This window comes from Podarcis vaucheri, assembly GCF_965113315.1.
Source record: "Podarcis vaucheri genome assembly, chromosome: 15".
In the NCBI taxonomy this organism is placed as follows: domain Eukaryota; kingdom Metazoa; phylum Chordata; class Lepidosauria; order Squamata; family Lacertidae; genus Podarcis; species Podarcis vaucheri.
In genome coordinates, this window is record NC_138753.1 from 37,072,499 (window position 1) to 37,092,683 (window position 20,185).

The 20,185-nt window shown below is 41.6% G+C and overlaps 1 protein-coding gene across 1 annotated transcript in view; it reads right to left on the minus strand.

Moving 5' to 3' along the window:
• Positions 1-774: 774 nt before the first annotated feature.
• Positions 775-20,185, minus strand: part of KCNU1 (potassium calcium-activated channel subfamily U member 1) — an 87,463-nt gene continuing 68,052 nt past the window's right edge. The window contains exons 23-27 of the mRNA XM_082200745.1: positions 9,181-9,267; positions 7,665-7,786; positions 4,153-4,353; positions 1,463-1,563; positions 775-985 (exon numbers count right to left, since the gene is read on the minus strand). Of these exons, the coding sequence (XP_082056871.1) occupies positions 817-985; positions 1,463-1,563; positions 4,153-4,353; positions 7,665-7,786; positions 9,181-9,267 (680 nt within the window). The 3' untranslated portion in view covers positions 775-816. The remainder of the gene's footprint in view (positions 986-1,462; positions 1,564-4,152; positions 4,354-7,664; positions 7,787-9,180; positions 9,268-20,185) is intronic.

A 20,185-nucleotide genomic window follows, 5' to 3' on the forward strand; every position in this document is an offset into this window, starting at 1 on the left:
CCACGCTTGCAGATTTGAGACTTTAGAAGGGCAGCTAACATTCTTGGGACTGAAGACTAAAAACACTCTGCTGGCAACAGGATAAGCAGGGACTGGGAGATGGCATCACTCTTCAGCTTATGGGGATGCAAATCGCCCCTTCCTGACTCGTCAGATGATCAACAGGAGGAACAGTGAGGAGGTGATGTGCTTCCAGGCCAGGGGTTAACCAACCCTTCACAGACCTTGTGAAATGCACTGGTGCACCAGAAAACACACACAAACTCCTAATGTCCTTGTTGTTCCGTTCTGGCCTTGCAGAGAAGGGAGCATCTGGAGCAAGCAATTTGACCCAACAAAGGCTAGAGGTAGACTGAGGCCCTTTGAACCTCAGTGTCCAGTCCAACTCTCTGGCCTGTAGAGGGGCCTCCTGCCTGGTTCACTCCCTATTGCATGGGACCAGCAAGGTAGAGTGGGGGTATTTGGTTCCTTGGGTCCATGGAAAGCATCCCAGCTGTGGCTCTATGGGCTCTGGTGCAGTGATTGACAGAGAGTTCATTGTTCTCTTCAGGAGAAGTGCCTGGGAGTGGCAGAATGCAAGGAGAATGCAAGCGGACTCCAATCACACTCCCTTCATGAAATGTGAGGTCTCCCCAGAAGCCCCTGGAACAATCACATGGGTTTGTCTAAACTATACTTGGTGAGAATTTTGGATTTGGATCCTGGAATGCTTAACCTTAAATCATACCCCAGGGTAAAGGATGGAAGCAGGGAGAAATGGTTGCAGACACTTCATAAAGAACAAAGTTTTTATTTGAAGGGAGATGCTAGCATATTTCATAATAAAAACACTTGGTCTGGCAGCAAAGCACCCTTTCGTCTGACTGTTCGAATGGACTTTACCACAGTTGTCAGGTCATTTACTAAAGTGTTGAATGGGACAAGGCAAAAGAACTGATCAGAGGCGTAGATCTCAAAATTGGTAGGTGGCCGAGCAATCACAAATCTGTTTTTAGAAAAAAAAGAGTCAGCAATATCACAATTTGAAAAACTACACACTCAAAGGAGCAATTGTTTTTTGGACATATATATTAAGGGGTTTTGAATGTGTTTTTAAAAACTTGCATAATAGTGCAAAAGATCTGCGTAAAATGGGAAGGGGTTAATGGGAAAGAGAAAATTTAATTCTTACTTGTGTAATAATACCCTAAAATATATCGTACATACATGATACAATCTTTTAATGCAGTAGTACAGTATTCCCATTTTGCATTTTTATGTTGTGAACCGCCCTGTGATCTTTGGATGAAGGGAGGTATACAAATAATAATAATAATAATAATAATAATAATAATAATAATAATAATAATAATATTTGGACCAATACTGATCCATGCAAATGTGAACTATTTTCTTATTTGTTTTGAAACTGACACACTCAAACGGAGCAGCATCTGTACGTTTCAATTTGCAATATACTTTCCTATTTTCAATCAGACTGGTCTCATGTTTCTGACGGTAGAGGCCAAAGCAAAGGATTCCAAGCAACTCAAGTGCTAGATTGTAGATATCCCCAAAGAAGAGCTGTGAACAGGGGGAAAGTGACAATATTGTCTTAATGCCGTATCAACATTCCTTGATAAGATTAATTTAATTGATAAGTCTGTTTGTACCTTCCTGGGTGGGTGGCTTTGCGGGCGGGCCCTGGGCTTCCCCTGTGAACTGGCCTATTGCAGTCCACATTGTCTTTCTGCCACCAAATTGGCTGATGGCAGCAGGAATGTAGAGGGTGTTCCCCCTGGGCACGGTGCCAACTGACCAGTAGTGGCGCTTGGCACTGCGCCCATGGCAAGGATAAATGCCTGGCCTGCAGGGCCTTTCAGCCTCTCCCTTACTGTGTATGTCCCATAAACTACTGGTTGACGGCCCTGGTTTAAAATAGTAGTTTCCAAACTTATTACTCTCCTTGGCAGGGTAGGAACCTAGAGCTAACTCTGAAACTCTCCTCATCCACTTTCCTTCCTCATTTATAAAGCGCCCATCTCCCTCACCCAAAAAATGTGGAACACATAGATTAGGAATCATTTGTTATTCGGTTTAAAATAAAATAAAATTCTTAATTTTGTATGAATTCATATGCATGTGCATTTTTACCACAGGTTCCAGTCAGGATTGTGGTGGCCTCACATATAATGCATTGGTCACTGGGGTCAGGTAGCTGTCGAGTTCACCGGTGCCTCCACTGGCAAAGTTGGATCCAGATGCACACCTGAAGTATGCAGTCTTTCTCAACCTGTGGGTCCCCAGATGTTGTTGAACTACAACTCCCATCACCCCAAGCTAGAAAGGCCAGAGCTCAGGGATGATGGGAGTTGCAGTCCAACAACATCTGGGGACCCACAGGTTGAGAACTGCTGCTTTAGAGGGAGTGAACCTTGTAGAGAACAGGTGACCTGCCAAAGTCCTGAATCCAGGAACCACCCACTCTTAGGATGTCAGGACTCAATCCCAGTATATTGGCCCTCATCCACCCCACAACTGCTTCCAAGCCCTGGCCTAGGTCCTACACAGACTCCCCCTGCTTAAATGATGCACAGAAATAGAGCTGAGTACAGTAGCAGAAAGAGGGACGCGGGTGGCACTGTGGGTTAAACCAGAGAGCCTAGGGCTTGCCGATCAGAAGGTCAGTGGTTCAAATCCCCATGATGGGGTGAGCTCCCGTTGCTCGGTCCCTGCTCCTGCCAACCTAGCAGTTTGAATGCATGAAGTTCAAGTAGATAAATAGGTACCACTCCGGCAGGAAGGTAAACAGCGTTTCTGTGCGCTGCTCTGGTTCGCCAGAAGAAGCTTAGTCATGCTGGCCACATGACTCGGAAGCTGTACGCCGGCTCCTTTGGCCAATAAAGCGAGATGAGCGTCGCAACCCCAGAGTCGGCCACGAATGGACCGAATGGTCAGGTGTCCCTTTACCTTTACGGTAGCAGAGTTGGCTGCATGGGCACACAGAGCGGCAGCCATGCCATGCACTCCGGGGGGAGGGGGATCTGCCACGTGAGGGAGGGGCAATCCGCTGTGCGGGGGCGGGGTGATCCTCCGTGCTTGGCAGCGGGGCAATCCTCTGTGTGTGGCGGCAGCACAATCCTTCTCGCACGGCTGCAGAGGTGAGATCCCTCGGGGGCGATGGGGCAAGTCGGGGGGTGCCTTTTTGTCACCCCATTCAGTGATGGCACCGGGGGTGGGGTGCACCCCCGTATCCCCCTTCCTATGCCCCTGGCTGAGTGTCACATTGTCTACAAACTGGTAATATCTAGCACCAGATCCCCTGATGACCACTTCCCAAGGGATTCATACAGATCACGCCTTTCCAAACTGAGCTTCATTTGGATGAAACAAAATAATAAAAATTCCTTCCAGTAGCACCTTAGAGACCAACTAAGTTTGTCACTGGCATGAGCTTTTGTGTGCATGCCCACTTCTTCAGATACCTTCATTTGGATGGTACACAGCATGTTTTTGAAGAATGGCAGATGTAGTGGCTGCACTTGAAAAGTGAGTCCGGTGGGCACAACAGAAACATCCACTGCATTAAAAATTCATATTGATTTGTAATTGTGCTTTTAATGCTTTTATTTCTTATATAGTACAATAAAATCTGATACTTAAGAAATAAAAGAAGCAATAAAAATACAATTAAGAATCACACAACAACTAGCAGTGCATTACAATTGCTACCACTAGCAGAAAAATCATTAGGGGGTCCACCAGGATCATCAGCATATATTTTTTTTTTTAAAAAAGGAACCAAAGATATAGATGTTAAAAGGCATTGGCACCAACATGGTAAGAATGGATGGATCAGACCAATTCTTATTCCATCCAATTTCACACTTTCTCAGCATGTTCTATACTGAGGTTCATCTGCCTTTGTCCCATTGTCTTCACTGACATAAGCACTTCTTGTTGCCTCAAATGGACCTTTTTAAATGAGGTTATTGATATGAATGCTGATACAAAGCTCATGCATGTGATTCAAAACAGTCTATGGATTGCAAATCCAAGAAAACAGTAAACACAGCTGCCTATCTTCCTAATTCACTTGCTCATTATGGTTTGAAGCACATCAATGAGACTTAAAAGAGGTAGCTTGAAGGAAATGAGCTAAATACAACTCACCAGTCGTCCGTCTGCTACACTTGGAGAATCTGTCAGTGCTAAAAGTGCCAGTTTACACCTGTTCCTCGATCCAAAGTGCCCCACATTGCTAGTACTGCCACTCAGTGAAGCCTCATCTGCCAGATATTCTTCCAGTTCTGGACTGGTCCCCCCAGTCACCAGTGACTGCAGTAAAGCCAACACATGGTGATTATGGTAGGTCTGCAATGAAAATGTACAGAAGACAAACATTCATTTCTACCAGATGATATAAAAGACAGCAAATCCAATTAGACTTGATAGGGCACAACACAATTTGAGTGCACTTGCAATGCATTTTCCAGCAGGAATGAATGGCAGGGAAAGTTGTGGTGGACAGCCTCTCTGCCAGGTAATATATATGGCAGGATTAGGACTGCAGGATGAGGACCTCTGAACAATTTTGAGGGATTCTTGGAAAATTTCATCAAGCAAAGTTTGGTTGCTACTCTCACTGATATCTCTTGAGCGTGCAGGGCATGCTGTATTGGCCATCAGCTTAATGTCTGTGAGGAATCTGAATCCTCACTGGTCTGACACTGGAAATCTCCATATTATTGTGGAGATGTATGAGCAAGAAAATAGAGGGTCAGCATGGAGACCTCTTATAGGGCCACAAACTATTACATTCAGATGACTGGGTGACTATGATTATTTCCGAAAAATAAGGGGACACCAAATCTCTCATGACAGCCTTAAGCGGGGCCTTAAGCAGGCTTCCTCAACCTCAGTTCTCCAGATGTTTTGACTCTACAGTTCCCATTATCCCTGACCACTGGACCTGCTAGCTAGAAGATCAAGAACCAGCAAAGTACCCCAACCTCTTAAAGGTATTTAGGGAATCTGAAGGGATGATTCATATGACATGTAGATGGTTGCATTATTTATGAGTGTTATTTATTTGTTTCAGAGAAGATGTACATGTTGGTGAAGTCCTTTCCTTTCAGCCTGGCTTAAGGGTAAAGGTAAAGGTACCCCTGCCCGTACGGGCCAGTCGTAGCCGACTCTAGGGTTGTGCGCCCATCTCACTTAAGAGGCCGGGGGCCAGTGCTGTCCGGAGACACTTCCGGGTCACGTGGCCAGCGTGACGAAGCTGCTCTGATTGATTGATTGATATTTATTATGGCCAATGGCCCATCACACAACAGTTTCTCACCAACATATATATACTTAAACCTCCAAGTTTAAAACAGCTAAAAACTTGCAAAAACAGACAAAAACCAAAGCAGAATAAGCAAAAGACCAACAACATACATTACAGTACAGTAAATTTGCAACATAAACATCGCCCTCTGCTCATAAATAAAAGACATCAATGGTGATATCACCTAATTACATCCTAAAACATATATCATGAAGCTGCTCTGGCGAGCCTGCACCAGTGCAGCACACGGAAACGCCATTTACCTTCCCGCTATAAAGTGGTACCTATTTATCTACTTGCACTTAAGAGTTCTTTTGAACTGCTAGGTGGGCAGGAGCTGGGACCGAACGACGGGAGCTCACCCCGCCGCGGGGATTCGAACCGCCTACCATACGATCGGCAAGTCCTAGGCGCTGAGGATTTACCCACACCGCCACCCGCGTCCCTAAGCCTGGCTTAGGTAAATGTAAAAATAGAGGACCCCTGGATGGTTAAGTCCAGTCAAAGGCGACTATGGGGTTGTGCCACTCATCTCGCTTTCAGGCTGAGGGAGCCGGCATTTGTCCACAGACAGCTTTCTGGGCCATATGGACAGCATGATTAAACCGTTTCTGGTGCAACAGAACACCGTGACGGAAACCAGAGAGCACAGAAATGCCGTTTGTCTTCCCACCACAGCGGTACCTATTTATCTACTTGTGCTGATATGCTTTTGAACTGCTAGGTTGGCAGGAGCTGGGACCTGGCATATTGTTATTAGGATAGTAAAGTAAATACCATAAAACCTGCAAAGCGTTTAAATAGCTGAATGGTCCTTGCAAACTTACAGGCCATGCTGGTGAATTGCACTTCAATTTTACTTGAGCCCTTTCTGCCTTTTTGAGGAGGGATTTTTTCAGAATTATCATGTTCTCTTGGCCAGGCTTATCTAGCTCAGAGGGAATCAACATTTTACATACTTTGCTGAGCTCTTTAACATATGATGGCTAAACTTTTTTGACATCAAAAGGATTTCATTTACATACTTGGCTTAATTAATCGGATTTATGTGTCACCTGCATTTTATTTGCTGAGTTATACACTGTTTGAGTTTGCAGAGTGAAAAGAAAGACAACTAAAGAGAGCTGAGTTTCTTTAAGAACATCCCTGCAGTAAATGTGAGTACATTCAAAAGAAGCTTCAGTCTCATTGAAAAGGATCGCACTCCTGCAAAAATCCTAATTCACCTAGACATTACTGATATGCTTAGGCACTGTACATTGATTAAACAGGGTAACAACAACAAAATCAGTCTTGATGTAATTGTATGCATGATTACATCAATATTATTTTGGTGGTGTTTTACCCATGCTCAAGAATATGCACAACTGTAAAAACTGCGCACACACCAATGTTCAAGATTAGTTTTAGGCAGTCTTTGGGCAGTTTTTGGACCCTGAAAATGTTAAGAAATTTGCACATGCTCTAATTCCAGCATGAACTTTAGAAATTCCTCCACTTAACACCACAATTCAGGAGTAGAATGCATGACAGAGGCAAGTTATGAAACAGCAAAGCAATGAAATGGGTGAAATCTACTCAAACCTGGCTTTAAGATTTTTAATAATATGGATAATTGGTTACATATCCACACAACTTTGTTATCTAGTGCTAACTATCATTAGTACAACATTAGCCTATCTCTAAAGTCAAATTATAATGGATTTGTATAGTATTCTGAGTGAGTGAATTTGCATTTCTTATTGTGTCCAACTCCATTCCAAAGTCCATTCCAGGAATCTAGAGATGTCACCAGGTTGTCCTTGCATCCTCTAGGACCTTTCAGGAACCAAAGAAAACTATCCTAACCATGTGAAAATCTTATAGCCACACAAGTAAAGACCTAACATTATACAGAGGCTCCCTGAGCTGCTCTAGACTTCGATGTACACGTCCAGAGGTTTTGTCTGTTGCAGAAGAAGCTGTCCATTGCTGAACATGGTAGAGGTCTGGCCTTATATACGGTACTTACAGGAATACACTGCACCCTGGGCCCATTCTAGAAATAGTTCTGTCAAAATAAACCCTGCTCCTATAAACCCTAGTTATACATTCCACCAAATTTCAGAAAAGTAATTCCTGGCTTTAATGCGAAATAAATGCATGTTATAGGTTAGAAGTGCATAATACATTTTGTAAACAAAGCAAACATGGACAGCAAGTCAAACTGCATTTCTGCCCATAGTAGAACTTTGCTGGAAGAGGTTAACAATTCAGTGGAGAATCATGCTTAACCATTTCTACCCAGCAGTCTTCTAGAGATGGGTGATTTAATATGAGACTCAAGTTGGAAGGTCTAGAAGGGACTTACAGTGCACATTACAGCATCCAAAAAGCTGTCAGAAAATACTGTTCCTCTGGATATCCGTTGCATTCCATAAACAGATTCATTTGTGTTGCTCTGTTCAAAGAATTGTGCATTGGAGGCGATCTCTGAAAGAGGACAAAGCAATAACAGAAGTTCAGCCACTTGCAAACACCAAGGTTGTATATAATCAATAGAAATTATCATAATTAAACTCAACCATTTCCTGTGCTGTAAAATAATGGAAATAATGTGAGAGAAAGGAAGGAGTGGTTGCTTTAATGGACTTGTATGACCAAATTATTTACTGAGGCCAGGAGTAGAGATCAGTCAAGAAATGAGCTCTTGTGACAATAAATAATGGTGATGGTTATCAGTAAGCAAGCAAGCTAGATGCATTTATAACTTGGTGGCATTTGATTAATTATATTATGATAGATCAGAAGTCTTTTGGGCTTTGTGACGAGGCTGAGTACTAAGACTCACCTGGTTTGTGAAAACAAACAAGTCAACATTTAATTACATTTCCCCTACCACACATGCCCATATTTATATTAATACAGTGGAAGACGCAGGCCAACAATATTTGGGAAGCAATATTTGGAAAGTAAGTAAAGTTACTTAAGTAAAAATAGTAAAAATAAGAAAGATGTTCTCAGTTGAGATAATCGTTAATGGGGCAGAAAAGCCACCATAAAGTGACTTTTTAAATCTGCATTTTTCATATAAGAACATTGTGAATGTTTATGATATCTCAGGAGACCTTGACTATTCCAAATCCCTCACTGCCAGGCCTCCACTGCCCCCAGCCTTCTCAGAAACCAAATCCCTCAATTATTGCATTTCATCCCTTTCTTTTCCCCAAAGGCAATCTTCCTTGAGCAGCAACTGAATGTGGAGAGTGAAGGGCTGCTCCTCAGGTCTTGAATGGACCCCTACACCTTCACAGCCCAAAAGTATCTTGAGGACCCAGTTGCTGCTGGGGAAAGTAACTATTTGGGGAAAGGATGGAGGAATATTTCAACAGACTGAGCTTCTGTATAAGCCTAACCCAAATGCAAAGTGGTTTTGGCTTGGAACATAAAAAGTTTGTTATTTCCAAAGTGGAGGTGCTGTTTTCAACCACCTCCAATTCTGAAATCCAGCCACATCAGTAGTTTTAATCATTACAAACTGTCAAAAGATCCAAGAACGGTAACTGAAAGGAATAGATGCTCACCAAAACTTAAAAGCACTTCCAAATCCTCCAGAAACATCCATGTGGATGTTGCAGGGATGAAAAAAAAGTTTTGCTTTAGTTTCATGCTGAGTCTTTGTAACACTTTGTTACATATATTCTCCTTATAAGCTATTGAGACTTATTCAAAGCCTGTGAATTAACATTTAAGTCAAATCTTTTTTATGTTCCTTGGACACGGCATGCTGTCATTTTCTGTCTTTGAATTCTAAAGAGGTTTCAGGAGTAAATAAATAATGCATCAGGCATAACACTGGTGAAATTTGTTCCCAAAGAAGAACTTACTCAGCTCAGTGATGACGGGAGTCCGTTTGGAAAGGATGGGCGCTGATGGACTATCAATTGTTCCCTGACTGATTTCCATTTGAGTAACTTTCAGTAACAATGCAGGGAAAAGAAAGAAGAGAAAGTCAGGGATCAAAGAGCTAAATTTTGAGACTGCCCAAACGTGCTTATTGTATATTACTGTAACTATAAAAGACACTTCTGTTTTTTGCATGCTGTTCTCCCAAGCTTCATTATCTTGAAAGATTTGAGATATCTACTTGAAAGCTCTTCCTGAAGCTGTTTATTGTCATCAGATATCAGTCAGTCAAACCAGTGGTCCTGAAGCTGTAAATGAAGTCAATCCTAAATTCTGTAATTCCTCTTCTCTACTAGCCTTCCAGAGAGGGTACAAAGTAATAAGATCCCTGATGGATCAGACCAAAGCCCATCTAGTCCCACATTGGTTGTATCCAACCATGTTCTACTCACAGTACATCTAGTGAAATTAATGAACCAGAGTTTGTCATATCAATTAGCTTCAATGGAGTAGGACTAATGTTGGATACAACCAAGAGTGGACAACTGGATTCCTATAGGAAGCCCCCAAGCAAGACCTGGGTGCAACAACAGTTTTCCCATGCATAATTTCCTAGTGACTGCTATGTAGAGGTATAATGCCTCCAATAGTGGCGGCATCTTTTTTTTTATTAAATGATATTTATTAGAAGTTTAGAAATTACAGAAAAAAGGAGAAAAAGAAAAAGAGAAAAGAAAAAACAACAAAAAATTTAACAGAGCCTACATTACAATACATAAAAAGAGAAACATAAAAAGGCAATACAACAATACAACAACAAAAAACCCAATAACACTAAAACACACATCCAATATTCCATATCTTTACCTTTCGTTTACTTGTTTCATTGACCTCCTCACACCTCCCTTTTTTGTATTCTAGTTCAATTAATAGTTTCAGCAAATTCTTTCCATCTTTCTCAATTTTTGTTCTATAATTTATCTTAATGATCTAACCTTAAATTTCCATTTTGGCCCATTATCAGCTTTTACTTAAGTCTTTATTACCTTTCTGCTAAAACCATGTAACTTCATTCCAGCATCTTTCTAACATTTATTAATTTTGCAATGTTTTTGTAAATATAATTTAATTTTTTTCCCAATCTTCTTCCGCCAACTCTTCTCCCTGGTCTCGGATTCTGCCAGTCATTTCCACCAAGTGGCGGCATCTTTTTTATATGGATTGCAGCTCAGCTGATGAGTTGCTTCAGTGCTGCTTAGATCCTGTGTGCTTTGCAATTTTTCTCCTAACTGTTTTAGTTATCCCTCCATGTTGCCTTGAGCATATTGGAAAGCTGCTCAACAAATAGATTTAGCAAGACATCAGTTGAATTTATCTTAGTTATATTAATTGTTCAATGAAGACCAAAGCCAGTCTGCAAGAGACATCTTTCAGTGTGCATGTGTGTATACATACGTCAGCATGCTTGTGTGTATTGTCAGCACCCATCTATCTCAAGAGACAATGGAGTGCGCCTCAGTCCAAAGCTGTAGCCATTTAAGGGTTGTGAGTCATCCCAGAGCCATCCCCACCACACTGCCTGTAAAAAAATGACTTTTTCTTATGCACGCCGGCAGTATTCTTCCCAACTGCTCACTTAGACCTCCATCTGCACTTTACATTTTAGGGTGCAAAAAGTTTTAAGAGGAAACCCCTATTCCCCTCACAAAGCTATGATACAAAAAGGGATTTAATATCAATCTCTTTTCCCAGGGAACTCTGGGAATTGTGGCTCTCTGAGCATAACAGGGGTCTCTTAACAACTCTCAGCACTATTAACAAACTACACTTCCCATGATTTTTTGGCATAATATTTATTTATATGCAGTGTGAACACAAGACTTTAGACATAAACTTGCTGGCTCCCATTTCCTATGTTTCTGGTCAGTGACTACAAAGGCATTAGAATAACCTGTGGGAACAAGGAGTGTTGGTCTTCATTTCAAATTACATACACACACCTGAAAAAAGACCCAATTTATGATATAAGAACAGTTTCAGTTTAAAGGATTGGTACAATCTGTTTGTAGATTGTGACATAAAAAATACACAGTCCTGTTTATTTGCTTGCAGACAAAGTAAAATAAAGCAAGAATTAACCCCCACCATTTCTTGATTTAAACCCAGGAAAGCACTTGGTGTATTTTCTTCTCCCTCCCATATGCTAATGAAGAAAACAAGGTCACACTACCAAGGTGGAAATAAATTGGATTAAAAATGGAATTGGCTGTATAAGCAGGAATTTGGGTGGTATTAAACTTGTTGGTGGGATATTTTTGTCACGAGATAAAGGAATTATAAAATAGATTTCGGAGTGCACATAGACGAATACAATCCTACAGGATTCAAGGGGGGCACACCTTTGTGCAGCAGTTAATCCAATTTCAAAGTCAATGAGGCCTATAGTAGTCACTCAGCAAGTTGTTAAAAAAAAACAGACCGGGAAGATGAAAATGTTTTCTAAGTGCTATAAGAGGCACCTATCTAAGACAATGAAATCTTCAATGTCTTAGAGAGCAGATCCACCCTGTTGAATATTATCAATTAAGTATCATATACCTTATCTGTAGGTACTTTACTGTAGGTATTTTACTGACTTCATTTCAGTTATTTGAGAATATCTAGGTAATAGACCAATGTCACACTCTGGTGCAATGATGGGACGAAACATCACTTCTGATACAAATAGGCCGAACGACTGAAACTGGAAAGTTATGGGGGCAGTATAATTAATTTGCCATATTCCTAAAGGAAGGTTTGTGCAACTGAGTTGTTCGATATCTTTTTTGAGGTTTCACTCAAAATGGCCACTGCCCTGTATTCCAGCCACAGCCTCCAAACCATCTTCAAGGGCAGACCCCAATGCTAGGTAGCAGCCAGGTTCTGCTGCCTATGAAGGTATGTGAGCTTGGCAGGACCCTCACAGCGTCCTGTAGGCGGATTTGCAAGACCTGGCAGAAGCCAGATGCTGCCTTTGCCAACTAAGGGCATGGCGCAAGCTGGACAAGGCAGTCCCACAACAGAGGGCATGGATTACTATGTCCAAGCTATCTTTAACTAGGGAATGGCTAACCAAAACTGGAAACAGTCACTCTAGACCAGTATTGGTAGCAGCTCTCCAGGGTCTTGCACTTTCTCTGCCACTGGATTATTTTAACCTGCTGTGCCAGAAATTGAACTTGGGACATTCTGCATGTGAAGCATATGCTAAACCACAGTTCCTCCCATAGGAGGGGGCAGATAGAAAAGGCCTGAAAGAAGGGGCAAAATGCAGCAAGTGAAAGAAGGATAGAGAAAGAAGTTGTTACACGAGGAGGACAACGTTCCTGCCACTCTCCACCTGGCCTAGGGTGGGGCCTGACAGGCCATATAAGAACTGCTGCTGTGGCTGCTGTTCAGCAAGGACCTGGGTATTCTGAGGGACGTTTTGTTGGGAGTTTTTGCTGATGTTACTGATATTAACTTTTTGTATTTTTATTTCTACAGTCGTACCTCCGCTTACGTATCCCTCTGGATATGTAAACTTTGGGATGCGAACGTGGCAAACCCGGAAGTATTTTTCTGGGTTTCATCACGTGCGAATGCGCAGAAGTGCTAAACCATGCCATGCACATGTGCAGAAGCGGCTTGCAAATTCCTTGGGATGCAGCCAGACCCCTGGAACGGATCCCCTTCTCAACCAAAGATACCACTGTATGTGGAAATTGTTCAGTTTGGTTATGTAGTTTCTAATGCATTTTATTTATTTTTATGAATACTTTGCTATGTTTGTAATTATGTAAATCTTTCCATATTGTAAACCGCCTTGAGCATTATTTTAACTGTGGAAAGGTGGCACACAAATAAAAAATGATGACGACGATGATGAACGTAGTAGGGGCCAAGATGCGGCAAAGTCACCTGGAATCGGGGAAGAGAATCTGAGGCTATTGCCCACTTTGTCACCTACAATCTATCTTTTTGGCTGCTACCATCTCCATCTCCACTGTTTGATGGACACTTCTCTGATTTCTAGATTAATGGTCCTTTCTTCTCACACAGCATAAGATTTAATGGAGGGAGAGAGAAAATCACAAGGCATTATTTTGACTGAATGTGGCTATGATGATAAGGAAAACTGTGTATAAAGATTTCAGTGACATGGTTAAAGTGGTTATGGTGGGGGAGGACATTTGACTGTGTTTGTGTGTCTGTGTGACACTCCATTGCTCATGCTTTTATGGAAGGTATTTCTAAAAAATAAATGTTTTAAAGGGGGGGAGGAGGAGGAGTGCCCTACTGAGGTTATTGGAGGCCATCGGTGGAGCTGGATCTTGACTTCTGTCCTTGGCCCCTTTTACCCCAAACTTGGGAGAGTGTTTGCACAAAAGCCAGAAGAAGAAGAAGAAGAAGAAGAAGAAGAAGAAGAAGAAGAAGACGACAACGATGGAGACAGAATGGTGATGCATCACATTTCACAAACAAGGCCAGGTAAGTGAGACAGGTAACTATCCATGGTGGAAAACATGCCTTGAATGCAAAAGGCCTCAGGATTGATCCTTGGCATCCCCAGCTGAGTCTCAGGGGATGGAAAAGACCCTTCTCTGTCTGAGACCCTGGAGAGCTTCTGCCAGGTTGATGAGACAATCCTTGGCTACATACACAAATCATCTGACCAGATATTAGGACGCTCCATGTTACAAAGAAGCTCCTTTAATAAGGAAGCTCCATACAACTCCAAAAACTGGTGGAGAAAATCAAATGAGAATTCCAGCAGTGCACCTATTCAGATGAGACAGTTTTTGATTTTAATATGAAGGTAGCCCTGCCCTGGCTACAGTTTCCTTATGTCAATATTTTTGCTCCCCAGGAGTACACAGCCCTATACCTGAAATCTCTCATCTTAGCAGGCTGCTATTACAAAAGATTACTTAATTGCACATTTCTACTGTATGTTTGGATTGTAGCAGCATATTAAGCTGTCAGGCTTAATTATTGTTGTATGTTTAGATTATGCCACAGATTATTTAGTTCAGTACCTAGGTTTGCCAACCTGTTTGTGATGGAACATGACAGGATACTAATTACAGCAATGCTGAGAAATCTATTCCCCCCGCCCATGGGAAACAATGTCATGTTTCCACCCCTATTAGGAGAGTTCCATACCCCTGTATTTAGATAACAGAAGGTTATCAGCTAACTGAGCCATATAAGATCTCCCATGAATGAAGTGTGTCTGCCTGAGCTCATTGTGAGTTCTGAAAGGTTTTTACAGTGATGAAAAATCTTTAAAGAAAAAGATTTTATAAAGAACTTCAAAACATCAAACAATATTTGCACAACAAAAAAAAAAGATGGTATGAAAGCACAGAACATTTAACAAAAATCTCAGTGTAGCAGCTGAAATAAGTACAAGCACATTTTGAAAGCTTACTATGAATTCCTAAGGAAGTGGAGTTAGTCTTTCATTAGACATCCTAGTCATATGATCCCTCTGAGCTTTTCCAGTGAGGAAGAGAAGAAGCCTCATTGATGTGAGGGACTGAGTCAGGTGTGGGAAAGCTGTGGCTCTTCAGATGTTGCTGAACTACAACTCCCATCATCCCTGGCCACTGGAGTTGTAGATCGGTAACCTCTGGAGGTTCCCCACCCCCCACCCCAAAGGTTCCCCACACCTGGGCTAGAATGTCTAGGAGTTTCTCTGAATATCTAATATTTATACCCTTAAAACCATGAGCTTTGCTAATGATACCTAATTTGAAAAATACCTTTGACATGCATTTTTTAACAACTGAGTTATTTGTGTTACAAGCTATGACAAGAAGATGAATATAAGCTTCATTTGTATAGGTAAAGGTAAGGTAAAGGACCCCTGGATGGTTAAGTCCAGTCAAAGGCAACTATGGGGTTGTGGCACTTATCTTACTTTAGACCGAGGGAGCTGAATTTTGTCCACAGACAGCTTTCTGGATCATGTGGCCAGCGTGACTAAACTGCTTCTGGCGCAACAGAACACCATGACAGAAACCAGAACGCATGGAAATGCCGTTTATCTTCCTGCTGCAGTGGTACCTCTTTATCTACTGGTGTGCTTTTGAACTGCTAGGTTGGCAGGGGCTGGGACAGAGCAACTGGGGCTCACTCTGTTGGGGGGATTCAAACCGCTGACCTTCTGACTGGCAAGCCCAAGAGGCTCAGTGGTTTAGACCACATGTCCCTGATTCTATTACCCTGTTTGTTTGAACTTTCAAAATATCCTTATTCCAATTTTTGTCTTTTGAAGTTACCACTGAACAACAAACTGTGTGAAGCTCAGTTTATCACTAAACAATTTCTTGGCTTTAGGTAAGGTTTGTGCCCTACCTGTGATTCTCTCAATATATCTTATTAAGCTCCAAAGTTACTTCCACTGTACCTTCATTGTATCCTGTAAGCAAGCGATATTAATAATACTAGCTGAGACCTAACTAGTTCAGGACCAGGTTATCTCCAAGACCACATTTCCCTGAATAATCTTCCCAGTCCACTGCATGTGCTATCATGCCCCTCAGTTGTCCTGCTGAAATCTGAACATCCCATTTTTGAGAGCTGTGCTCTCGTGTGAGAGCATGGCACCCCAAAATGCGTGAGAGCTCGGTGCCCAAAACATGTGAGATTGCAGCAGCAGAAGGCGCGTCCTTTGGGGCTGTGATCTCACACAGGAGCATGGTGCCCGAAAACATGCTTTTTAGGCTTCGTGCTCTTACATAAGTCATGTGACTCATTCGGGAGCATGGCCCTTGGAAGTTGAGCATCCTGGTTTTCCGCTACAACATGTTGAAGGTATGGGTAATGGGACAGGGCCCCCCTGACTGTTCCATGGCCTACTGCAGGTTGGTTGGCAGGGGTCCAAAGGAAGTCCTTTTCCACTGTGGCACCCTTTTTATTAAATGAGCTCCCTAAGGAGATCAAGTGAGCAGCAATGAGCTTTCTGTCTACTCTGACATTTCCTGACTCTTGGTATTTGGTTCTGATTACTGTACTTTACTTATTTAGTTAAAAGCATTTATATAAATGCTTATTATATAAAATTTTCAAGCAGTGTACAACTTTAAAGCAGTAAACAATATCATTCAATCATATTTTATTTGGTAAAAAAATGAGATGCTGCTACTCATAACTTGATAAATGTGCTGTTTGAGGGTACCAGCACAAAATGGATGCCAAAGGCAGCAAAAAAAAAAAAAAAAAAAAAAAAGTGTGACGGTACTTTGTAAGAGTAAGTAATGTCACACACAAAAAGAAGAAGAGTTTGGATTTCATATCCCGCTTTATCACTACCCTAAGGAGTCTCAAAGTGGCTAACATTCTCCTTTTCCCTTCCTCCCCCACAACAAACACTCTGTGAGGTGAGTGAGGCTGAGGGACTTCAGAGAAGTTTGACTGGCCCAAGGTCACCCAGCAGCTGCATGAGGAAGAGCGGGGAAGTGAACCCGGTTCACCAGATTACGAGTCCACTGCTCTTAACCACTACACCACACTGGTTCTGTCCACACCATACCAGCACTGTCCTTAAAAGAAAAATATGATATTAAACTAGTAAAGCAGTGGTATGAAAGCATAATCAAATGATTTAAAACAAAAAACAGAATCCAATCTTATGCTCAGATATATTTCTAACCATGTTTACAGATGCTGAGTAGAAAACACTGAATTCTAACAGGAAAAGAAAGTTGGTTTCTAGGTGAATGGTGAGCTATATCAAGCTATATCAAGCTTAGTAGGGGAGGGAATTTACCTAATATTTGTTTTCTTTCTTAATATTTCTGCAAGATCATAGGTAACCATCATGGTGGACTTCAGTAATATGGCGCTCTGAATGTCCCCTACAGATTTCTTATTTTCACAATAATTCCTTTTGGTATAGTTTTTTATGGCTCTTCCCAGCAGCTACCAGTATAAATGTAGGATATTATTGTTGTTATTGTTATAGGCTTGGTGCCTTGGGGGGGGGCACCCAAACAGCCCTAAATCTAGGGCTACAACAATCTAAGCATGAAGCAAAGTTTAATGAGAAGCTATTTAATAAAAGAAATTTAAAACTAAGTGAAATGATGAATTAGAACACAGACTTCTGGGATCACAATGTCATCATACAGTGGTACCTCGCAAGACGAATGCCTCGCAAGACAAAAAACTCGCTAGACGAAAGGGTTTTTTGTTTTTTGAGCTGCTTCGCAAGACGATTTTCCCTATGGGCTTGCTTCGCAAGACGGAAACGTCTTGCAAGTTTGTTTCCTTTTTCTTAACACTGTTAATACAGTTGCGACTTGGCTTTGAGGAGCAACTCATAGAACACGGTGTGGTAGCCTTTTTTGAGGTTTTTAAAGACTTTGGTGATTTTCGAAGCTTTTCCAAAACTTTCCCGACACCGTGCTTCGCAAGACGAAAAAAATCGCAAGACGACAAAACTCGCGGAACGAATTAATTTCGTCTTGCGAGGCACCACTGTATTTTCTCTCTCTAATACACATAACTGGAAACAGTAGCAATACTTTACAAGAGTAGGAAAAAATGGCACTTCTGCATGTGTGGATGTAAGTTGCTGCTACTCTATAAAGATTTTCCCTACGTTCAAAAGCTAGTGTTTTGGGATGACCAGTCCCAAAGTGACATTGGAGTGTGTTGGACTTGCACTGAACTCTACAAAATAGGATTTACAGGATAAATGTATTGAGCCCATTGGTCCAGCATTGTTATGGAGGTAGTTATCACAATCTTGGCTTCTTTCTATGCTGCACTGCAACATTTGGCCAGCCACTTTAGCAGACAGACAGGACCAGTCCTACCATTAGATGGAATGCGGCAGCCACCTCAGATGGCAGATGCCATTTATCCTTAGCTCCTTAGCCATTCCTTTCTGTTGGAGGAGGAAACTGTTAAAGATAAAAGTTTAATGTACATAAAATGTACATAAAATGTTATGATTGTATGCACTGAAGAGGGTAGAGTTTTCAGTTTGAGTATTTGGGCTAACTGATGACTCATCCCTGGAAACCCAATCAGCAATCTCTCTCAGCAGAAGATAAAACCAGAGACAACCAACCACTCAGCTGAGCGTTCTTGAACAAGCAAGTTCCATGCATAGGATATCTTTCTGGGGCCAGAGAGAGGAAAGTTTTTGAACTGTATGAAGAACTTAAAGAAAGCTGGATCATGTTACCAAATAGTTTGTTTAAGAGCAATGTGTTACTTTGTATTTGCAACATTTATTATGTGACTAGTTTCTAACAGTTGGCAGCAAAACATTTTCTTGCAGTGGAGAGCTCATTCATTTCTACTCTGCACAAGGTCCAGATCAGGGATTCCACTTGCAACAACCCTAACAAAAACTGTGTGTACCACACAACCTGCCCTGCACCTCATAAGCTAGCCTACTGACCCTACTCCAATGCAGAAGAGTCGACTTCCAGTCAGGTTGGCCTCTGCATTGTGAAATGGAGGGTAACAGCATTTTGTCCTTCATCTTAGGCAACAATATGCCTTTCACCAGCCCTGGAGACAGAATGCTGGGATAGGTGGATGGACGTTTGATTTGGACCTATTCCTCTTATTCTCCGTACCGTACTCCCTTTCTGTTCCATTTTCCTCCCAGCCAGTATGGAGCCTAGCAGGTGGGAAAAGGTCTTTGACATTTTTTAAAATCACATATTCTGCTCATGTAGAAATGGTTAAGGCATGCCCTCATTTGAAGGCACAAGTCTAGCACCACCACTGGTTGTTTTTGGCCCCAGAGACATCCAGATCGTAAGTGTGAAGATGTTTCTTGAACAACTGAGTTTCCTCTTCGATGCAACACCCTCTGAACCCCTTAAAATCCCCATTCCTGCTTAGTTATTATCATCTTTTTTAAAAAATGCAGACCCATCATTTCCTGATTCCACACACACACACCCCTGACTTATTCAAGGGAGTTACATTATGAGTCTACATCACATTCATGACAAAAAAATGCATTTTTGGCAAAGTTTTTGATGTGAAACAAAGAGACTTTATCTACTGTTGCAAAGTTTAAAATAACAACTGAATGGGAACAGCAGGGTGGCAGTATGTCAAAACAACTCAGAAACTGGTCTGTCAGCAGCTGAGAAGAATTGTGTTTAAAAGGCAAGTTTTTAATTGTCTTTATTTTTTATTTTATTTTTTAAAAAACAGATGAGAAACTTCTCAGCCTTACTAAAAATCACATTAACAGTACAATCCTATGCATATTTACTCTGTTGAATATCCACTGAAGGCTGCAATACCATACCCATTTTTCTTGGAGTAAGCCCCATTTAACTAAATAGGATTTACTTCAGAGTAGCCATGCACCACTGATCGAATTTCCAGCTCCTGGAACTTTGCTGGATTCAACACTCAAGAATTGAGTCTGCTGCATTTATTCCCCATCATCTATCACAGTTAACCTTCTCTGTGGGAGACTTTATGGAATATTTTTTTGACAGGAAAATGTCACCTCATGACAATTTTTCTCTGTCATTGCACAGTTAAAGCGTTCTTATGAAGGTGCCCGCACACACTGTCAGTCTTATCACCCGACTTACAGTACAAAGTGACTTCAAAACTGTGGTAAATTATCCACATGATCATGTGACGATGCCTTCAGAAACAAGTTTCTTCCTTTACCAAGGAAAATAACTACTACTTCCAAGTTATTGGGCTCCCTATTTGATAATATTCCTCCAGAAGTGGAGCTGATTTCTCCTTGTGCAGTAGAGTGTTCACTTCTTTGCCTTCACCCATGCATACCCTTAATATATTCAGTGCTGGATTTACGTATAAGCTAAACAAGCTATAGCTTAGGACTCCACTCTCTTGGAGGCCCCACAAAAAATTAAAGGGGGAAAAAACCTGGACGTACATTTCCAAAATATAAGATAAAAACAAATATAACGAAACCTACATACAGCAACAGTGTTTTGTGTT